Source organism: Hemiscyllium ocellatum, chromosome 21 (assembly GCF_020745735.1).
Source record: "Hemiscyllium ocellatum isolate sHemOce1 chromosome 21, sHemOce1.pat.X.cur, whole genome shotgun sequence".
Taxonomy (NCBI): Eukaryota; Metazoa; Chordata; class Chondrichthyes; order Orectolobiformes; family Hemiscylliidae; genus Hemiscyllium; species Hemiscyllium ocellatum.
In genome coordinates this window covers 52,522,085-52,544,014 of record NC_083421.1, presented here as the reverse complement: position 1 = coordinate 52,544,014, position 21,930 = coordinate 52,522,085, and the positions used below count along the sequence as shown (strand labels likewise).

At 38.6% G+C, this 21,930-nt stretch overlaps 1 protein-coding gene across 1 annotated transcript in view; it reads left to right on the top strand.

Annotated features, from left to right (window-relative positions):
* Window positions 1-17,809: 17,809 nt before the first annotated feature.
* Window positions 17,810-21,930, top strand: part of cfap77 (cilia and flagella associated protein 77) — a 90,163-nt gene continuing 86,042 nt past the window's right edge. The window contains exons 1-2 of the mRNA XM_060841223.1: window positions 17,810-17,959; window positions 18,142-18,241. Of these exons, the coding sequence (XP_060697206.1) occupies window positions 17,810-17,959; window positions 18,142-18,241 (250 nt within the window). The remainder of the gene's footprint in view (window positions 17,960-18,141; window positions 18,242-21,930) is intronic.

The following is a 21,930-nucleotide window of genomic DNA, read 5'->3' as shown; positions in this document are numbered from 1 at the left end:
TCGTAGAATGTGGATGCATTTACTGCTATCCCTGACTGCCCTGGAGAAGGTGGTAGTGAGCTGACTTCTTGAACAGCTGTGGTCCTTTGGATATGGGAGCACTCAGTGCCATTGGAAAGTGAATTCTGAGATTTCTGCCAGTGAAGGGATTACAATATAGTTCCAAGTCAGGATGGTGTGTGACTAGGAGGATAACTTGCAGGTGATGGTGCTCTGATGCAACTGCTGCCATGTCCTTCTATATGGTAGAGATCATGAATTTAAAAGGTGCTAAGGAGCCTTGATGAGTTACAGCAGTGCATCTTGTAAATGGTGCAGAATGCTGTCATTGTGTGTCAATGGCATAGAGGATGAATTTTACAGGAGAATATGCTGTCTTCCTGAATCGCTGTTGTCCATGGGATGTAGGAATTTTACGAAGCAAACACTCAGGTTTTGACCCAGCAACAGTGAAGGAATTGCAATATAGTTTCAAGTCAGGATGTGTGTGGATTGGAGGGAGAAATAGAACATAGAACATTACAGCACAGTACAGGTCCTTTGGCCCTCAATGTTGTGCCAACCTGTGAAACCAATCTGAAGCCCATCTAACCCACACTATTCCATAATCATACATATGTTTATCCAATGACCATTTAAATGCCCTTAAAGTTGGCGAGTCTACTACTGTTATAGGCAGGGCATTCCATGCCCTTAATACTCTCTGAGTAAAGAAACTACCTCTGGCATCTGTCCCCTCAGTTTAGCGCTATATCCTCTCATGCGAGCATCACCATTCAAGGAAAAAGGCTCTCACGCTACACCCTATCTAATCCTCTGATCATCTTGTATGTCTCTTTTGAGTCACTGATCAACCTTCTTCTCTGTAACGAAAACAGCCTCATGTCCCTCAACATTTCCTCATAAGACCTTACCTCCATACCAGGCAACCTCCTGGTAAATCTCCTCTGCACCATTTCCAATGCTTCCACATCCTTCGTATAATCCGGCAACCAGAATTTATGCAATATTTCAAGTGCAGCCACACCAGAGTTTTGTACAGCTGTGACATGACCTCATGGCTCCGAAACTCAATCTCTCTACAAATAAAAGCTAACACACAATATGCCTTCTTAACAACCCTATCAACCTGGGTGGCAACTTTCAGGAATCTATGTACGTAGACACTGAGATCTCTCTGCTCATCCACACTACCAAGAATCTTACCATTAGCCCTATGTCCCTCCGTATCCTGCAAAATCCTTCGGCACTGTCCACAACACCACCGACTTTAGTGTCATCCGTAAGTTTACTAACTCATCTTTCTACATCCTCATCCAGATCATCTATAAAAATGGCAGACAGCAGTGGCCCCAAAACAGACCCTTGCGGTACACCATTAATAACTAAACTCCAGGATGAACTTTTCCCATCAACCACCACCCTCTGTCTTCTTTCAGCTAGCTAATTTCTAATCCAAACCGCTAAAACACCCTCAATCTCATGCCTCTAAATTAAGTACCTATTTTCTCTCTCTTCACTAATTTTCTGCAATACTCTCTCCCACTTTGGGTGTATTCATTGAGGCACAATTTGAAAAGTAATGGCTGCACCATATGACTATTTTGTTTGGATCTGTTCAACTGTATAGAATATTATAGAAAAGCCTGATACTGTTTTCTTCTGATATCCACAATTACATTCTTTTTGCAGATAAAAGTGACCAAGAGTAGGAAACTCAGTTGTTTTGCCCTCCTGTACTCAGAAGCACTTAGGTCACCTTAGCAGGTTGCAATCAGCCTGCTCAGCACTGGGGATAGAAGCAAGGGTCTCTCTGATACAGACAATATATGTACTCATCAGTTTAACCTGCAAAAACATCAGAAAGATGATATTGCTGTTTAACTCGCTGTTAGGAAGCTAGCTCAAGACAGGCTAGCTGAGATTTAAAACTGCAAGGGGAATACTCAAATTTACTTTGCTATAGCTTAATTTTCCTTCAGGAAAAACATATTCTTTTCTAAAGAAAATACTTACTGCTGGAACACAGTCTCAATGACACTACAAGTTTGTCATATTTAATCTAATGGATCAGTATGAACCCAGATAGTTTGCAATTAGTCCAATCTTCAAGAACTTTACAGCCAAACTTCATGTGGCATCCATATGCATGCATTTTCCGGCAAGGCTCTTGGAATCCCAGCTGATTTTCCCCTTATTGCCAAACTATTGAAGCCAATTTTTTTTCAAATCCTAATATGGCTTTGCCCTCCATGTCTGTGCTATCTTGTTCATCCCCCACAAACCTCCAAGATATCTCTGCTCCTCAAATTCCTGCTTCTTCAGCAATCGGATTTTGATTGTCAATCCAGTGGTTGCTTTACTTTCAGCTGTCAAGGCCGTTGTCTGGAATTCTCTCCCTAAACTCTCTACCTCACTTCCTTTTAGATGCTCTTTAAATCTTAACTCATCAAGTATTTTGTGATCTGCTTTAACATTTCCTTATACAGATCAGCATCAAATTTTGCTTTATAATGGTCTTGTGAAACAATTTGGGATCTTTAACCACTTGAAAGAACTGTAATGTTGTTATATCCATCAACCTAACATGTCTAGTCTGAATCCAAAATCAAAACTAGGGTATTACTGGTTTGAACAGCTTAATCTTACATGGCATATTTACTAAGCAAACCAATGGGTGAGTCTAGGGTTCCACTTCCAATGCCATAGTTTAAAGATCTGGTATAGATACCTCATAACATTTTTGTAATTACTGTGTTACAGCTACAGACATATTGATGTTTCGCAAAATGTCAGGGAAATTCAGTATGCAAACAGTTTTTAAAAATTGTGGTTGAACAATATAAAATGTTGATTTAAGAATACATTTCATTTCCATGAAGCTTTTGTTTTCAGCATCCTAAATATGACGGAGTGCTTGTGTCCCTGTGCAGCCCAGCCCTTTCGACAAGATGCATCCCGGCAGTTTGTAGCGCGGTGCATTATTGAAGTGTAATCAAACATCAGCTAAGTGGAAAATAAATATCCAGATCTCATAAGCAGCACAGCAAGATCATGTAAATGCAAATGAGGGGTTGGTTTAAAGCCATCATCAGGGGAAATCAGGCCTTGTCACTGCAATCACTTCATCGGGCAGCACAGTAAATCAATAGAAATAATATCCGCATGATGGCCGGCTTAACTGTACAAGAGGGTGTAATGAAAACTGGCAGTGGATGTTAGTGCAGAGAACAGAAAACTAGTGGTGAAAGAAGAAAGAACTGGAAGGAAAGAAAGCAAGAGCAAGGAAATTGAAATAAAAATGAAGTATGAAGAAACAATTAGAATAATAGAGTCTAGGAAGCAAACATGTCATCAGGAATTTAGAATTATGGAGAAGAATTGCAGAAATATAAGGGAATTAGCATTTTTGCTCTCATTGGATTGAACTGGTTAATCATTTTGGTCATAATTTTGGTGATCTGATAATATCAGATTGTTGTATCGCAGTTTAGAGAACATAAAGACACACATTACAGGTGTACAATGCAAAAAAAAGATTTAGGAACTTGCTTTGAGGAATGCTAGTTCTTTATATTTGGTGTTTGAAGAGAGAGGAATGGTGACAACTTCAAAACAGGCCAAAATTTATGACTGAGCAGAGGTGAAAATAAACACTTGTAGAGAATGTATGAAATAAGGTATTTTTATACTTCTTTGATAAATAAGGTACATTTACAGCATTTTTGATTGAATGTAGTTTATACCACGGTTTCCTGTGACCCTAGATTATTGGTTGGATACCATCAAGTTTTTAGCTAGATAATTGTGATTCTGCTTTCCCTTGAGAAAAGATAAATTTAATCATATTGATTCACCAATATAAGCAGTTATTTGCTATAATTGCATCTTGAAAGACTGAGTGAAACATCTGTAAAATTCTAAACAAATGTGTATCTGTAGTAATTTTACAGATGTGACTGGAAAGAGAAACGCTGATGGTAGAGTCAGACCAAACGTGTTCACCTAAATACCAATTTTGAGATATTTTTGACTAATATTTTGATATGCTTTAATAATAGGCAAATAGAAGAGCTTTTAAAACTGTTGCTCAGACAGACTCAGAACACAAACCAAGTTTTTATGACAGTTCCACAGAGACAATATTTATTTTACATCAAGGTAATCTGAACTGAATACAATCTCCCATGGTTCACACTTAAATCTACACAGATTAAGTTAGTGTGGTTGGATACAGTATTACATTTTCATTCAAACACAAGTGATGAGTTCTTGCTCCCCCCAGCATTGTCAGTGTATGTAGAAACATGAATAGGCCACTCACCTTCTCAAGTCTGTTCCAGTATTCTATTAGATCATATCTGATCTCTGCCTCAATTACATAATCCACCTTTCTTCACCATCCCATTATATCCTGATGCAACAAAAATCTATCAGTTTTAGTCTTGAAAATTTATATTATCCAGCATCCAGATCTTCTGAAGACAGATTCCAGATTTCCACTTTCACTTAGAAAATGTACATACATTACAAAGCAAATTTTATAAAACTTGTTTTCTTGTAAATGAAATTTTTCAAGCTCAGATTAATGATTTTTAGTTAAGTGGTAAGTATACTCCACAAGGAATAGTTTGCCAATGTGACATTAGTTACCTTGAGGTCATCAAGTTTATATAGCCAAATAAGATAGTCTGTCTTTCTTTTGCAGCTGTGCATTCTGCATTCTCTCTAGTTGTTCCCTTCAGAATGATCACTGATTTATCATGAGCTTTGTGTGTCTCTAAAGCAAAACAACTACTGTAGCTTAGCTATCATGAAGACCAGGCATAAATTCAGATCATCAACACATTGTTCTAGATGAGATGTTTGCAAAGTGCACAAGGATCGTTAATTTGTTTCGGCTTTCTTATTGCCATCCAGTTTTTATTACCTCCCCCACTGAAAGTGAGCTGAGGGAATGTTCACCCCTGTCAGTATTTTAGTCTGTTTGTCTGTAGAAAATATATCTCAAATACTAAAAGATGGATTTCAACAAAACCTGACACACATATAGGGCATCGCCCTCGTATGAAATGATTAGGTTTTGGCAAAATTCCAGATATAGAGCCTGAAACTTTAAAAATAATCCATCTGTTAATATTGGGATATAGAACAAATTTATTTTTTCTTCTATATGTTGAATTATTTGATTTTGAATGCTGTTAATAGTTGTGGAATGTTATGGATTATCTCAGATGCTGGAATTTATGTCTTTCAAAACATAAACAGAGTTTTCAGAGCAGATTGCAGAATGTGGATTGACCCAAGGCTCCTTCAGGAAGATGGAAGCTCTTAAGAAAAATATTACTTTTTTCAGCTTTCTTCTGACAATCAACCAGACAGGGAAACACCTCAAGGAAGAGTTTCACAGTTATAATAACTTTGAGTTGGCAAAACATGATAGAGGTATGAATTCTGCTGAGTGGCCCACTTGTAGACAGCTCATAACTGATCCTGTTGGAAGCAATAAACAAAGCTCCCATAATGTAAAGTCTGTAACATATGCAGAAAAGCATTGCTTACCCATCACAATGTTTAAATCCTAAAATCATGGATTTTTTGCCTATAACTCATAACTAAATAACTCATTAAGGATACTCAGCAAAGCACTAATATTTCCTCTGGTACTCTTGAACTTCACATGCTTTATGATTTATCTAATTGCAGATACAAACTTCAGATGCATATCAAAGTTCAGTGGAACTTCTGAATTCTAAACCTGGAAATGCCACTGAAATCATAGAATGCTTACAACTCAGAAACACATCATTCAGCTCATTATTCCAGTGCTGCCTCTCTGCAAAAGCAGCTCTGCTAGTTCCCACTCTCCCACTTTTCACTGTGGCTCTGCAAGTGTGTTTTTGTCTAATTATCAAGTTCCCTTCTAAAAGCTACTTGAAAGCCATTCATGAAGAATCTGTCCATATCATACTCTCCAGAAATGCATTTCAGAAGTAAAACACACATTATGTAATGAAGGTGTTTTATCATGTTGTCTGTTTTTATTTGCTGAGACCTTAAATTGGTGTCTTCATATTCATAATCCTTCCTCTAATGGGAGAATTTTCCTTTATCGATTCTGTCCAGACCATTCATTGATTTTTGAACACTTGTATCAAACTTCCTCTCAAACTCTTTCCAGCTTTTCCAATCATCCACATAACTGAAGTGTCTCATCCTAAAACTTTTCTGTATCCTCTCTAATGTCTTCACAACCCTTTCCAAAAGTGTTCTGACCATTACTGAATGCAGCATTCCACTTAAAGTCAAACCAATGTTTTAAAGTTTAACCATGACTTTGTCACTTTTGTGCTGTGCTTCAACTTATAAAACCGAAGACATCATGTGATTTGTTAAACAATTTCTCAAAATGTTGCCTTGCTACCTTCAGCAATTTGTGCAGATCCCTCTATTAGCGAGTTTTGAGAAGATTTGTAGCTCAGGTTGAGGTTTTGGAATTAAGTTTGCTCATTGAGCTGGAAGGTTAATTTTCAGATGTATCATCACCATATTAGATAACATCATCAGTGAGCCTCCGGTGAAGCGCTATTGTTAGTGATCTGCTTCCTAGACACATAAATAGAATGCGGGTCTCTAACACCAGTATTTCACCGGAGGCTCACTGATGGTGTTACCTCGTATGGTGATGAAATGTCTGAAAATGAACCTTCCAGCTCAGTGAGCAAACTTACCTCCAGATCCCTCTACTTCTTTAGAAACTTTGCATTTATATTGCTGCTCCTTGTTCTTCCTCCCAACATGTATCACTTCACATATTTTTATATTAACTTCCACCCATTCCAGCAGTTTCACTATATCTTCTTGAAATGTATATCCTTCTCACAGTTTACAATGCTTCCAACCTTTGTGTCATCATGCGAACTTTGAAATTGGGCCTTGTGCACCAAGGTTTTGGAAGTCTATGTACACCACACCAACTCATTCTTTCATCACTAAAAATCTCAATTAAGTCAAACATGTTTTGTATTTAACAAATCCATACTACCTTTCCTTTGTCTCAGCTGTTACTTTGAAAATATAAAAAATGAAAACCATCTTATGAGTTAAGATTCTTTATATTGTGATTTAAGGCAAATTTCTATCTATTTTAGAGCTGTATCTTATAAAGGGAAAAAATATTCATTATTTAATAACATAATTTAAAATTTATGAAGGTATTTTTCTCAATTTAAAATAGAATTTCTTCTCTCCTTTCTCCCTTGACATACGGCAATCTGCAGTAGAAAGGATAAGTAGAAACTAGTATTAGGACTTTACCAGTGCTGCTAAAGGTTATTAACAAGATTATGGGCAGACAATGAATCTGCATTTAGATTCATGTTAACTTCTTCATGAGAGTCAATTGACCTATTCTCAATATTGTCTCCTGAAGATAGAACTGAGAGTACAAGTTTTGTGGGCGGCACGGTGGCACAGTGGTGAGCACTGCTGCCTCACAGCGCCTGAGACCCGGGTTCAATTCCCGACTCAGGCGACAGACTGTGTGGAGTTTGCACGTTCTCCCTGTGTCTGCGTGGGTTTCCTCCGGGTGCTCCAGTTTCCTCCCACAGTCCAAAGATGTGCGGGTCAGGTGAATTGGCCATGCTAAATTGCCCGTAGTGTTAGGTAAGGGGTAAATGTAGGGGTATGGGTGGGTTGCGCTTCAGTGGGTCGGTGTGGACTTGTTGGGCCGAAGGGCCTGTTTCCACACTGTAAGTCTAATCTAATCTAATCTACACTTTATGGTCAACTGATCATGGAATCCCATGTTTTACCATGCCATTCAACACTAAACTGCACAGCAAATAATTTTACCCATGGACATAATTTGTAAAATTCTGCAATCTTGTATTGCGGAGTTAAGAACATTCTAAAATGAAATTTATATTTCTTTCCTTCATTGTATTTGTGGTAAAATGGCAGAATTATAGCTAGTATTGTGTTCCATGTTGTGCAATATGCCTCTTCATCATTATGTTTGACTGCATACATTTAGCCAAACTTCTCTCCTATTCACACTAAATAGGAAAGTTATGTACTCGTAGTATAATCGAAACTTCTTAGTTTCCTTTACTTTGTAAATTCTAAGTCCAAAATGATGAAAAAAGTAGTTTATTAAGCTATTCATGCCAAAACGTAGGAGAATTTGATTTAAACATACACTAGTTTCTCAGGTCTTCCACACAATAATAGTCTACAATTGTGTGATAAATATATAACCATTGGTGGACTCCAGCCACTAGGAAGTATATTAGAAGAATTGAAATGACTATTTTTTTCCATTCTTTGCTTGCTCCCGGTGGGAAAGTATGGACCTTTATGTCAGTGTCTGCCTTGTTAGCTTGGCGAAATTGAGACAGGAATGATTTAAATATTTGCAAAGGACTTGCAGAAAAGTTTCAAAAATCCAGGAAATGAAGAATAAAAAAAACTAATGCATTCTAATTGAGTGTGTCCTCTTCCTCATCAAAAAATCAAGATCACAAGATACATTCCCCAGCTGTTTTAATAACAGCTTCCTCTGACCCACCTGCCTCTGCACAGCATTTATAACAGTGATCAGGGACTGACACCCTTAATTGGCCAGGTAAGGGCCTCAAAGAGCATGAGTATGATGCCTATTGGTGTGTTACCTAAGTCACACATGATATGAGGAACAGTTCATGGGTGGGCAGGAAGGAGATAGATTGACCTCTCAACCTATCCTCTTGTTGAAAGCCTAGCATGGGACCATAAATCCAGTCTTGTGAGCCGGGACTATTCAACTGGTTGATCAAATATTTCAACATTTACAATTTTTAAAGAAATATGTTCTATTTGAGATAGATAAAGAAGGTAAAAAAGAGAAACAATGTTAAAAAAAGCTACACTTTCCCAAAGCCAAAATTTCACTTCCCATATAAAGCACAACTCATTCCCTTTTCCCATAATTATGGAAAACATGCTATACTGTCCCATTTTCCACTTACTCAGCACCAACTAGGAATTTTTTTCTAAAACCTTTAAATGAGTCAGTTTGTGGATACAGCACTTTCTACTCAGGCAGGCAGACTGACAAAGCCACATAATTAAAGGAATTGTATACCAGGATGTTTGCAATATGTATTTAAAGAGTAGTTGAAATACATTATTCACCACATTTTTCTCTAATTTCCAAAGATTATAAATATAAACATGCCTCCATATTCTAGTTTCTCTCAGTTACCCATGTTATGGAGTTTATAGCATACAGCAAATGAGTGAATGTTGCATGACAGCAAGCATTACGTAAAGATCACGAGGCTCCATTCAGCTGCTCATTACCAAACAGAGTCAATTTATAACTGCATTTAATATTGCAAATAAACATGCAAAAGCTAGGTATGAATTACATGATTCTAGTTCTTATATACTCTAGATTTAATATTTTTCCAAAAAATATTTTACTTCAAACAGATCAGAGACAAATTGTGCATTTCTTTCTAAGATAATTTCAACTCAAATTTAAAATTATTTAAAAAATCACAATCTTAAAACTTCCTTCACAAATTTGTAGGAAACATACTTTTGTGCATAAGGTTAGTATTTAAATGACTTACATTTATTTTCCTTTTCAAATTGTATCAAAGACAAGAAAAGAAACAGAACTCAAAGAAAAATGTACACCAAGAAGAAATAGCTGATTTGAATTGTAGGCAAAATTAAGAGCTCAGAGGTGGGAAGTAGGGCAGAAAGATGATGACTTAATGAGGCTTAATTAAGCTATCTACTAAAGGGACAGCTGTCAGCAAGATCTCTACATTCGAGCCAAACAGCTCAATCACAGCATCAAACTATCGAGTGGGGAGTCACAAATTCCTCACTAGGAAGCACTGTGTTCAGGAACAAGCAATACTCACTAGGAGAGTACAGAGTACATTTCATTGAAATCTGACAACGCATTCACTTAGAATGGAGCTGTCTATTTGTTGGACATCATTTCTATACCAGAGAGTTGGCAGTGGTGGACTGTCACAAATCTGCATCAGGTATTGAAAAGATATTGTATGCTCACATAGCTCAACTATCGTAACATTAATACCTCAAAAGTTCTGTAAGGAAACATAAATTTTATGATGTAGATCAGTGCCATACCAAAACCATTTCAGACCATTTGAACTTGTAATATACATGAGACCAATCCTTAATTTGTATCATTTAGATTTTTGTACAATTGGAACAAGTTTACTGATATTACAAGTTTACTGGAGAAGTAATGGAGATAGTTAGAATTATATAGTTTATAATGAAGTGAGATTATAACAAAAATGAAAAGCATTTTAATATGTCTCAGTTGTGCTCTTTGACATAACTCTTATTGCATTGACTCTTGAAAATCCACCTGGCTAACAAAAAAACTAAATTCAGAGGCTCGTTTCATCTCTAGTAGCAATGAATGCATAGCCAATAAGTATTTATTGTCATCCAGTATACATAAAGAACAGCTACCTCACATCATTAGTATGATAATATGTAAGGAGCTTTAGAACATCACAGAATTAGGTGCAGTGTGGAGCTACTACATAACTCTTGCATTGTAGCTTGGCCCACCAATATGACTTCTTCATTTCAATGTCTATCCATCTGGTCTCTTTGAATGATAAATCAATCTGGGAATTGGATTAAAATAACCCAAACTAATTTCACACACCTAAAGCTAAAGTTAAATAGCAACAATTCCCTAATGATTTTTCCAGTAATTCTGAACTTGCATCGCATCTTCTATTGTCACTTTAAAAACATGGACCATGTATTCACTGCACACAGCTTGCTTTGTAAGGTCCTGTAGCACCAGATTAGTCATTCTCATTAATATTGTTTTAAATATGTAGCCAATTTTAATACACTCTGAAAATTAATGAGGTGAGTTCGGCTGTCATCAAGCCATTTAACAAGCAATATTCTGCCTTAATTGACAACTCACCTCTGCCTAGGGAAAATGCATCATATCTCTTGTGAAAAGCCTGAAGGGTAGTGCCCCAGAGTTGAGATGGGCTTTGCCAGACTTTTCTGAATCTGCTACATATCACACTGTAGCCCATGCTGTACAATCCCTTAAGGGTTCTGCATTTTTGACCCCTTGGTTAGATGCTTTAGAACCATGGGCAGGAGGTGAGGCACAATTTAAAAATAAGACAGATGCCATTTATGACTGAGATGAGGAGAATTGTTTTTCATTCAGAGTTTTGTAAATCAGAGGGCTTTGGAAGCTCCATCTTTGAACATGTTTTGGCATGGATGAGCTGGACGAAAGAGTCTGTTTCTGTGTTGTACATCTCTATAAATCTATGACTCTATGTTTAAAAGCAGAGATTGTTAGATTTCTGATTACCAATTATATAAACTATCAAGGGGATAGCAAGGGTAAAGACATTGAATTGTTCAATTAGCTATGATTGTGTTAAGTGGCAAACAGCTCAACAGGCTACATGGCCTATTCTTGTTCCTATATTCCTGACCTTCTTTCATTTTTTTCATTGCCCTGCAAAGGCTGGTTGATGAGAATTAGAATTTTACCCTTTACTGTTAACAATCCTACTGCTCAGATCCAAGATCACAAGGAGGAAAAAAAATCAGTGCTAGTCCTGAAGACTAGGATAAACTCAGAATCCAGCAAAAGAGGACTGAAAAGATAATAAAGGGGAAGAAAATTTTAAAAATGAGGGTAAACTAGTGTGGAATGTAAAAATTGCCAATAAGATTTGATTTGATTTATTGTATTCACATGTACCTAAGTACAGTGAAAAGTTTTGTTTTGTGAGCTGTACAGGTAGATCATAGCAAACAAGGACATATAGATCATAGATCTGCTTAGACAAAGTGAGGCATACAAAGTTACAGCTGCATAGAAGGCATTCAAAACAAAACCAATATTACTTGAAGTTAGAGAGGTCCATTCAGCAGTCTAATAACAGCAGGGAAGCTGTTCTGTTTGTATGTGTCTTCAAACTTCTGTACCTTCTGCCTGAAGAAGAGATTAAAAGAGAGCATTACCGGTGTGGGAGTGGTTTTTGATGATGCTGCCAGCCTTTCTGCAGCAACAAGAGGTGTAAATGGAATCCGTGGATAGGAGGTTGGCTTCTCTGATGGATTGGGCTGTGCACACAACTTTTTGTAGTTTCTTACAGTCCTGGGCTGGGCAATTGCTATACCAAGCCATTAAGTGCCCGGATAGAATTCTAACTGTAAAAGTTGATGGAGGTCCTTATGGACATGCTGAATTTCCTAAGCCACCTAAGAAAGAAGAGATGTTGTGCCTTCGCATCTATGTGGGAGGTCCAGGACAGACTATTGGTTATCATCATTCCTAGGAACTTGATGCTTTCAACCCTCTCCATCTCAGCTCCGTTGATATAGATAAAGAGCTTATTTAAATATATAAAAAGGAAGAGCGAGGTCAAAGTGAACATAGGCCCCTTATAAAATGAATCTGGGGAGATAATTATGGGGAACAAGGAAATGGCAGAGGAGTTAAACAGATGCTTTGCATCAGTGATCACCGTGGAAGATACTTCAAACGTCCCATTAATACTAAAGAATACGTGGGGAGGAATTTAGTACCATCACCATCACTAAAGAAGTATTGTTCATCAAATTAATGGGACTAAAGGCAGATAAACCTCCTGGCTCTGATGGCTTGCATCTAAAAGAGGTAGCTACAAAGAGAATGAATGCATTGGTTGTAATATTCTCCAAAATCCAAGGATTTTTGGAAGTACCATAGGATTCGAAAAATGCCAATGTGAGATCCCTAATCAAAAAGGGATGGAGGCAAAGCTGTAGGGTAGCTATAGGCTGATTAGCTAACACCTATTGTTGGAAAAGGAATTAATTAAGGAAGTAATAGCAGAACATTTGGAAACTCATAATCTAATCAAGCAGAGTCAGCATAGCTTTATGAAAGGAAACTTATGTCTGACTAATTTATTAGAGTTTTTTGGAGAAGTCTCAACTAAAGTGGAAAGAGGGGAATCAGCAGATATGTTGTATTTGGACTTTCAGAAGGCATTCATAAGACAAAAGACTAAGTCATAATGTAAGAGCCCATGGTGTGGAGATAGTATATTAGCATGGACAGAGAATTGGCTGATGTGAAGTTATCAGGCAGAAAACAGCAAATGGGGATAAGGGGTTCTTTTTCAGGTTGGCAACTTGTACCCAATAGGAATCAAAGCTGGAACATGATTGTTTACAATACATACTAATGACTTGGAAAATGAAGCAAATGTAATGTAGTCAAATTTGCAGACAATGTAAAAATAGATGGAAAAGCAATTTGCACGAGGGATGCAAACAGTTTAGAGAGATATTAATAAGCAAGTGGGCTGAAAGCCAACAAATGGAGTATAGCGTGGGAAAATTCAAGGGAGAACAAAACAGCAGTATATTATTTAAATGGAGAAAAACTGCAGAAGGCTGCAAAAAAAAGGGATTGGGGGTACTTATGCACGAAACATAAAAAGCTGGTGTATTTATCTTTATAGCAGCTAATCAGGAAAGTTAATTGAATGTTGGTCCTTATTTCAAAGGAGATTAAAGTATAAGAGTAGGGAAGTCTTACTGCAATTGTACCATATTCTGGTGAGACAATACCTAGAGTACTGTGAGCAGTTTTGACCCCCGAGAATGTAGGACCAAAGGGCATAATCTCAGAATAAAGGGGCAACAATTTAGGACTAAGATGAAGAGGAATTTCTTTTCTCAGAGGATTGTGAATCTTTGGAACTTCTTCCCACAGACAGCTGTGGGGCACAGACATTGTGTATATTTAAGGCTGAGATAGATTCTTGCTCAGGAGGGGAGTCAGGGTTATGGGGAAAGGGCAGGAAAGTGGACATGAGGAATATCAAATCATGATCCTTTTGAATGGCAGAGCAGATTTGTGGGGCTGAATAACCTACTCCATTTCTTATTTGTTATGGTTTTTACGTGGCTCCTGAGTAAAAAGGATATCAGTCTTATGGGAACCAGAGACTATTGTACAGTACTTGCTGCGTTGATGCTGTGACTGCTTCTGTGGCTTTCCATGCATTGAATCTTCCCTTGTTTTTTAAATAGTTTGCAATCAGTCTCACTCTACGTTCTTACATCTTAGGTTTTTCATCTAGTATCTGTCTATCTCTCACACCCCACCCCACCCTGAGATTAGATTAGACTTACAGTGTGGAAACAGGCCCTTCGGCCCAACAAGTCCACACCGACCCGCCGAAGCGCAACCCACCCATACCCCTACATTTACCCCTAACACTACGGGCAATTTAGCTTGGCCAATTCACCTGACCCGCACATCTTTGTGACTGTGGGAGGAAACCGGAGCACCCGGAGGAAACCCACGCAGACACGGGGAGAACGTGCAAACTCCACACAGTCAGTCGCCTGAGTCGGGAATTGAACCCGGGTCTACAGGCGCTGTGAGGCAGCAGTGCTAACCACTGTGCCACTGTGCCGCCCACTATTTGTAGCATGTAGTCTTTGGATTGTGAAGCAGTCCCTCATGTGCAGTTGTATTCAGAGGAGATTCGATCAGCTTTAAGCAGCAGTAGAAACTTGTGCATGGAGAGTTACTGTATGAGATTAAATTTGGACAATTATTGAGTAGACTGCAGGTTAATTTCAGGCAAATCATATTCAATCTCAACACTTCTCGAGAAGAGATTTACATTCCATTTGTCAGAATTGGGCTGAAACCAATTTTCAAAAAATAAAAGAATAAAGAGTACCAGTTTCAATTTCTAAATTTTATTCTGTGAAATTTTTCAAGTGTGGAAATTTTAACAAAATACAAGATATGGCAATAAAAAAAGAAAATTCTGACCCTTGCTTATTTGTGGATGTACAGGTACTACCAAAAGTGGTATCAAGGCTTTCGAGGGTTAAATGCAGATTTGCCACACAGTGATAAAAGTATTTTATCAGATTTCTTCACAAGAAGTTAATTGATCAGATTTTCACAGGAAAAGAACAATCTTCGCTTTTAGGCGTTCCTGAGCTCTTCTGAGCACCCAGAATAGATGACATGTAAATAAATGCAACTGCATTGGCTGTGAGAACATCCGATCAGACCTTTCAGTTCTGGTGACTGGAATCCCAGAATGGCTTCACCATGGAGACAGGTTAAAGAAATATAGATGCAGACAGGGGGTCAGTTAATCCCTGAAATGCTGCAAAGCCAAAATGTTCACAGAGGGAATTCATTTTAAAACTAAATAACATGGATAATCTTTGTATCTGTTTCTTTCTTGTTTCAGCAGTTCTGACAGAACAGCAGTAACTTGCTTCACAATACAAAGACTACATGTTACAATCTCTGCATTGGCACTGATTCAAATGAATCAGTCTGTTAATACCATAAGTAAACATGAATGCAAATAAGTACTACATTTAATGAAATGGAAACTGTGTATCTGAAGAGCATTGAAGCTGTTCACAATGCCATGAAATACCTTTTGATATCAGTTTCAGTTACAGCATTATAAGAGAAAGATATGTAACCTAATGGTGAATTAGTAAGTCTGAAGTTAGCAGCACTTAAAGCTAATACCAAAGATAAAAACTGAAGATGGTAGAAATTGTAAATATGAACTGAAAGTGCTGGAGATACTCAGCAGGTCAGGCAGCATCCATGCAAGCCCAGCTTAGTGCTAAGGAGGCTCAGATGTCTGCCATCGTAATTGTGGATGCTTGCAGTTAAAGGAGCTTTTTGAGGTCAAACAGCAGGCCAACCATCTGTTTCTCAATAGTTTACTCAGATGGCCGAGGCACTCTGCTGGGATATTGGCAGTAGTACTATTTAGCACAACCTACTGATCTCTCTCAGGATGACAGCATCTGCACTCCCTATCAGCAATGCCCTTTCTGTGCCCCAGTCAGTCAATCAGCCAACTCAGGTTACTCACACCAAGGCTGAGGTGGATCAATCTAAAGCTCTTCAAATCCAAAGCATCTTGTGGACATATTGCAAAGCCCCTTGCAACCTCCCCTTTGAAAATCAGTAGCCTTCAATCAGTCATGCTGCAGCTACTAGAGTAGCATTGCATGAGCACAAAACCAAGCAGAGGCACTCACAAGACCAACAGTAAGGGGATGCAGAAGGATGATTGATGGCGTGTTATGTGGAGTTTTAAGTGTTTTGTTGGATAAAATTAGAGGGAATGTTTCCTTTGTGATGGATTTTATTCCATAATTGTGACCAAGAGAACACTGGAATAATTCATAACAGAGAAAGGGTGAAGGGTGGTGGAAATGGTAAACAATAACAATCTAGGGTTTTATTCATAAATATCAGAAATGTATGTGTGCTCACAAGCAACCTGGCTAGAATGTGCATGTGCCAGCTGCCTCATCCCTTCCTTTACCTCTTCTTCCTGAGATATTTGTTGAATCTGTGGTGGCAAGTGCTGTTTCCTCATGGTGGGTATGTGATGGAAGATGTAACTGACCAGCATGAAGTACTGCAGTGAGTACTGGGGGACCTTTTGCAGCTATCAAGCGCACTACACCTGGCGTAAGTGCAAATAAGACAATTGCTTCATCTTATTCTGGTACTACTGCTACTGTAGCCAGCATGAATAGGCACAAAAGTTGATCTCAGAACTTATAGTAGCAACTGACACCTTCTGAAAACATTTGAAAACTCCTGCAAACACCCAAAACCTCAGCAATGCCTGTAGAAAGTAATGGGCAACTATTCTGAAGCTTGGATGATGATCCCTTTAAACAATGCTGGTGATATGTCATTTCTGCTGCTGAATACACGTCCAGTTGTTTAGGAACATAATTGGAACAGAGAAGCTAAGAGTGGTAGGTCAAACAGCAAATCATTAAACGCTGAATGATGTCACAATTTGTCCACTTCTACATACTACTTGTGCATGCTCCCACCCCCACCAAGATAGTGAGTATGAGCCACAGCAGAAGTGAGCAGAAGTCACACAACTAACATTTTTCTATTAAACCAATACCTGCCTCATCAAAATTACCAATGCTATAGAACCCACTTTTGAGCTCTTGATGTTAAAATTATCACAACTTACCTGTCAATATAACTACTTGTTTTGGTGACTGTGCTGTATAACACTTCTATCTATCTCTTTCCACAAATAGTGTTAAGAGATTAGATTTTAAAATGACTTCCAATGCAACTTTGATGAAGGTTCTATTTGCTAACACCTAGAAAGATAATGGTAGATAGACAAATTTACAAGAGTGTCTTTCTCTTTCAATCCATTGTGTTAAAGAAGTTAGCTTAATTATGTAAACAAAAAGAACCCCACTCTGTATCCTGGGAGAAAAACAGGAAGGAAATGTAGAAGGAAAACTAGGATATAAAGATGATGGCAAAACATTAAGGGTGAACCAGTCACCTGGATCGAGAGGAGTAATTGGGGTTGAGGGGAAGTAAACGGAAGGCTAACAGTGAATTGAGATATGTAAGTGGGGCAAAAATTGTACAATTGAACAAATCTAGGAAGGAAAAGGTAAGAGTAATAGTAGAATTGAGAGGGTAACTGAAAGTGGAGCAGATGTGTGGTATGAGTAGATGAAGCACACAATAGTAGTGTGGGAAACATGAGTTAAGGGAGAAGGTAGGAAAAGAGACCTAACGTAATTTTGTCCCAGCATGCCAACCACCACATTCAGCCTGAAGATATTTGACAATGAGAATTTGGAAAGGAAGGCATTGGCTGACCAGAAGCCAAGTTGACCAGTGGTCACAAAATTGATGGGTGCAAGTTATTCAAAAGGTAGCAGCATGTTAGAACAGCTGAATTTTACAGTGGATGGAAGGTGGGAAGCCAGCCAAGAAAGCACTGGAATAATTGAGTTTGGAAACAGAGAGACTGAGGCAGGGCTGGAGATGAGTAATGTAACGGACATGAAAATGCATGATTTTGGTGATGATGTAAATATTGGAAGTTCCTCGTAATGTCAATGAGATGACAGACTGTGAATGATCTGCTTCAGCCTCATTATAAAATGGAGAATGGGGCAGTGTCAATAGTGAGAGAACTGATTTTGGCAGGATCTAAAATGTCCTTTACTATTCAGTTTGCAATCCTATTTATTATTTTTTTCTTATTTTAGTCCGAACTTGGCAAGGGAAAGCGAAGTGGTAATGCCCTACCAGGACCTACTCATGTGTATGGGACAATTGAGCGAGTCTATGATGGTGGAGTTCCTGCAGGTAATAAGACACAATTATCTGCTTTATATATTATATTGGAAGAGAGTACTTTTTAAAATTACACAGAAATCATCTCATCCAAAATGACAATTCAAATTTCTGCAAATATATGACTATGATTAGAATGTCCTTTCTATAAAGTATGGCATACAATACTATAATGTCACAAAACCAGCATTCACCTGAATGCAATTTGACTGCACCAATGGACTACAGCATTCAAAAAGGCAATTCACCAGTATCTTCTCAAGTCGAAAAGTGTGATGCTGGAAAAAGCACAGCCGGTCAGGCAGCATCCGAGGAGGAGGAGAGTCGACGTTTCTGCATCTCCTGTCTGCTGGAAATAAGACCTGTGTTTTTTTTATTTCCCACAGGAGTGCCTCCAGGGAGGCATTGCTGAATCATGGAATGACCCTTGTCTGTGTTGAAGCCATTTTTCCACTCCCTCTGTTCTATTAGCCCTTGTCACTTTTTTTTAAATTTCTGCCTGCAACTGCCTGAATGCTGCATTTGTGAATTTTAAAATGACATCTGAACAAGCTGCTGCTGCTATAACTGTGAGCCATCCTCATATTGCCAAGCACCCTGCCTGCCAGCCCTTAATTGGCACTTCCTAATAATATTGTTGGGGAAGACCTGCCACCCAATCTTGTGTGCCAAATCATCCCCTGATGTCAGGTCATCCTCCTGTTCAGAGAAATTCAAGCCTCTAATGTTTGATCCATGTTCTGAATTTCAATTTAATTTACAGGGGAAAAAAATCTAGTTTCAGTTTATTACTTTGATTACAGAAAACCATTTTGCATCTTTTGTACTTACAGACGTAAAGTGATTTCTTCACATGCTGAGCATCTCACAGTTTTTCAATGTCATTGTTGATCATGTAAAAGTAATTTATAATAGTTGACTGCATCTCCATGATTTAGGCATGCTACAGGTGAAATGAGACATTGAGCCAGAAATTGATGCAGTTGTGGATTTGGTGACAGAAGACATTAATTGGACCTTTATACTCGCCATTGATATTGCACTACATTTGTGCTCCAAATTGTTGGATAATTGATTCAATAAGGATACAATTTCAAAATTTACAGATGAGACAACACTTGAAAACTTGTAACTTAGGTGCTCACAATATACATTAATAATTTAGATGAGGGAATATCTCAAAATTTGGAGATAATACAAAACTGGGTGGCAGGGAGAGCTGTAATTAGGAAGCATATAGAGATGTTGCAGTGTGGTTTGTCCAGGCGGAGTAAGTGGGCAAGTGCATGCCAGATGCAGTATAATGTCGATAAACGTGAAGTTATTCACTTTGGTAACAAAAATAGGAAGACATTATTATTTGAAAGGCTGTAAATTGAGAGAGAGCAATGTTCAACGAGACCTAGGTATCCTGGTGCACCAGTTGCTGAAAGTGAGCTGACAGGTACAGCCTGGCAGTAAAGAAAGCAAACTGTATGTTGGCCTTCATAGTGAGAGGATTCATGTGCAGAAACAAGGATGTCTTACTGCATTTATACAGGGCATTGTTGAGGCCACACCTGTAATATTATGTGCAGTTTTGGTCTCCTTATCGGAAGAAGGATGTTCTTGCTACAGAGGGAGTGCAGCAAGGGTTTAAAAATTTATTCCTGGAATGGCAGGACTGACATATGAGGAGACATTGAGTCAGTTAGGATTGTGTTTACTGGAATTTAGAGGAATGAGTGGGAGTCTCATAGACACCAATAAATTGGACACTGGAAGAATGTTCCCATTGGTGAAGGAGTTTCAATCCAGGCATCATAGTTTAAGGATAAGGAACACATATTTTAGGACTTAGATAAGAAATTTCCTCACCCAGGGAGTGGTGAGTGTGTGGAATTCACTATCACAGAAGTGTTGAGGCCAAAACCTTGTATTTTCAAGAACGAGGTAGATATAGTTTTTATGATCAGAGGGATCAAGGGATAAGGGGGTGATTAGGATTACAGTATTGAGCTCAATGATCAACCATTATCATATTGAATGGCAGAGCAGGCACAACTCACCAGTTGGCCTATTCCTGTCCTTATCGTTTTATGTTTCTATGAAAGTATTGTGAACTGTGAGGAGACTTCAAGCAGGCTTAGATAGACTAACGGTCAGACATGCAAAGAAGTGTAAATTGGAACATTTTAGTAGAAAGAGCAAGGACAGGCAGTATAAAAAGACAAAATTCTGAAGAGAATGTAGGAACTGAGAGATCTGATGAAATGTATGCACAAATCACAATTGAGAGGGTTGTTAATAATCTGTATGTGATTCTGGGCTTTTTCGATAGAAGCATGGAGTGCAAAACAATGAAATAAAAATAAAATTTAATAAACTATTAGTTTGGCCTCAACTGGAGCATTTTGTGCACCACACTTTAGCAAGGATGGAAAGATTTTAGAGACAGTGCAGGAAAGAATTACAGTTGGTTCTGATATTAATTGATAGCTCCGTTCTCGTGCGATCTTGCACTATAAGAAAATTGCGCTGTAGCCGCACCATTTAAACTAGTGGGGCTGGAACAGAATCATGTTATAACCAGTACAGGTGAGGAAAGTTCATGTTCTAAATTCTTCAATAGCATTAAAGCCAATTCGCATTGAAGAAACACGCATTACAGCACAACTGACTGTACAAAAATGGTGGGGTCTAGATTAGAGTGGTGCTGGAAAAGCACAGCAGGTCAGGCAGCATCCGAGGAGCAGAAAAATCGACATTTCAGTCAATATGGTTCCTGGAGTTCAGTGTGTGAATAAATGTGGGTAGTTGGGATTGTTCTCTGTTCGGGAGAAGATTTGTAGCTCGGGTGCTCGTTGTTGTGGTTCTGTTCGCCGAGCTGGGAATTTGTGTTGCAGATGTTTCATCCCCTGTCTAGGTGACATCCTCAGTGCTTGGGAGCCTCCTGTGAAGCGCTTCTGTGATCTTTCGTCCGGCATTTGTAGTGGTTTGAATCAGCCGCTTCGGTGGTCAGTTCCAGCTGTCTGTTGCAGTGGTTGGTATATTGGGTCCAGGTCGATGTGCTTATTGTTCGAATCTGTGGATGAGTGCCATGCCTCTAGGAATTCCCTGGCTGTTGTATATATGGCTTGTCCTAGAATAGTAGTGTTGTCCCAGTCGAATTCATGTTGCTTGTCATCTGCGTGTGTGGCTACTAAGGATAGCTGGTCATGTCGTTTCGTGGCTAATTGGTGTTCATGGATGCGGATCGTTAGCTGTCTTCCTGTTTGTCCTATGTAGTATTTTGTGCAGTCCTTACATGGGATTTTGTACACTACATTGGTTTTGATCATGCTGGGTATTGGGTCCTTCGTTCTGGTGAGTTGTCTGAGAGTGGCTGTTGGTTTGTGTGCTGTTAAGAGTCCTAGTGGTCGCAGTAGTCTGGCTGTCAGTTCGGAAATGCTCCTGATGTATGGTAGTGTGACTAGTCCTTTGGGTTGCGGCATGTCCTCGTTCCGTTGTCTTTCTCTTAGGCATCTGTTGATGAAATTGCGCGGGTATCCGTTTTTGGTGAATACCTTGTATAAGTGTTCTTCTTCCTCTTTTTGCAGTTCTAGTGTGCTGCAGTGTGTTGTGGCCCTTTTGAATAGTGTCTCGATGTAACTTCTTTTGTGTGTATTGGGGTGGTTGCTTTCATGGTTCAGGACTTGGTCTGTGTTGTGGCTTTCCTGTAT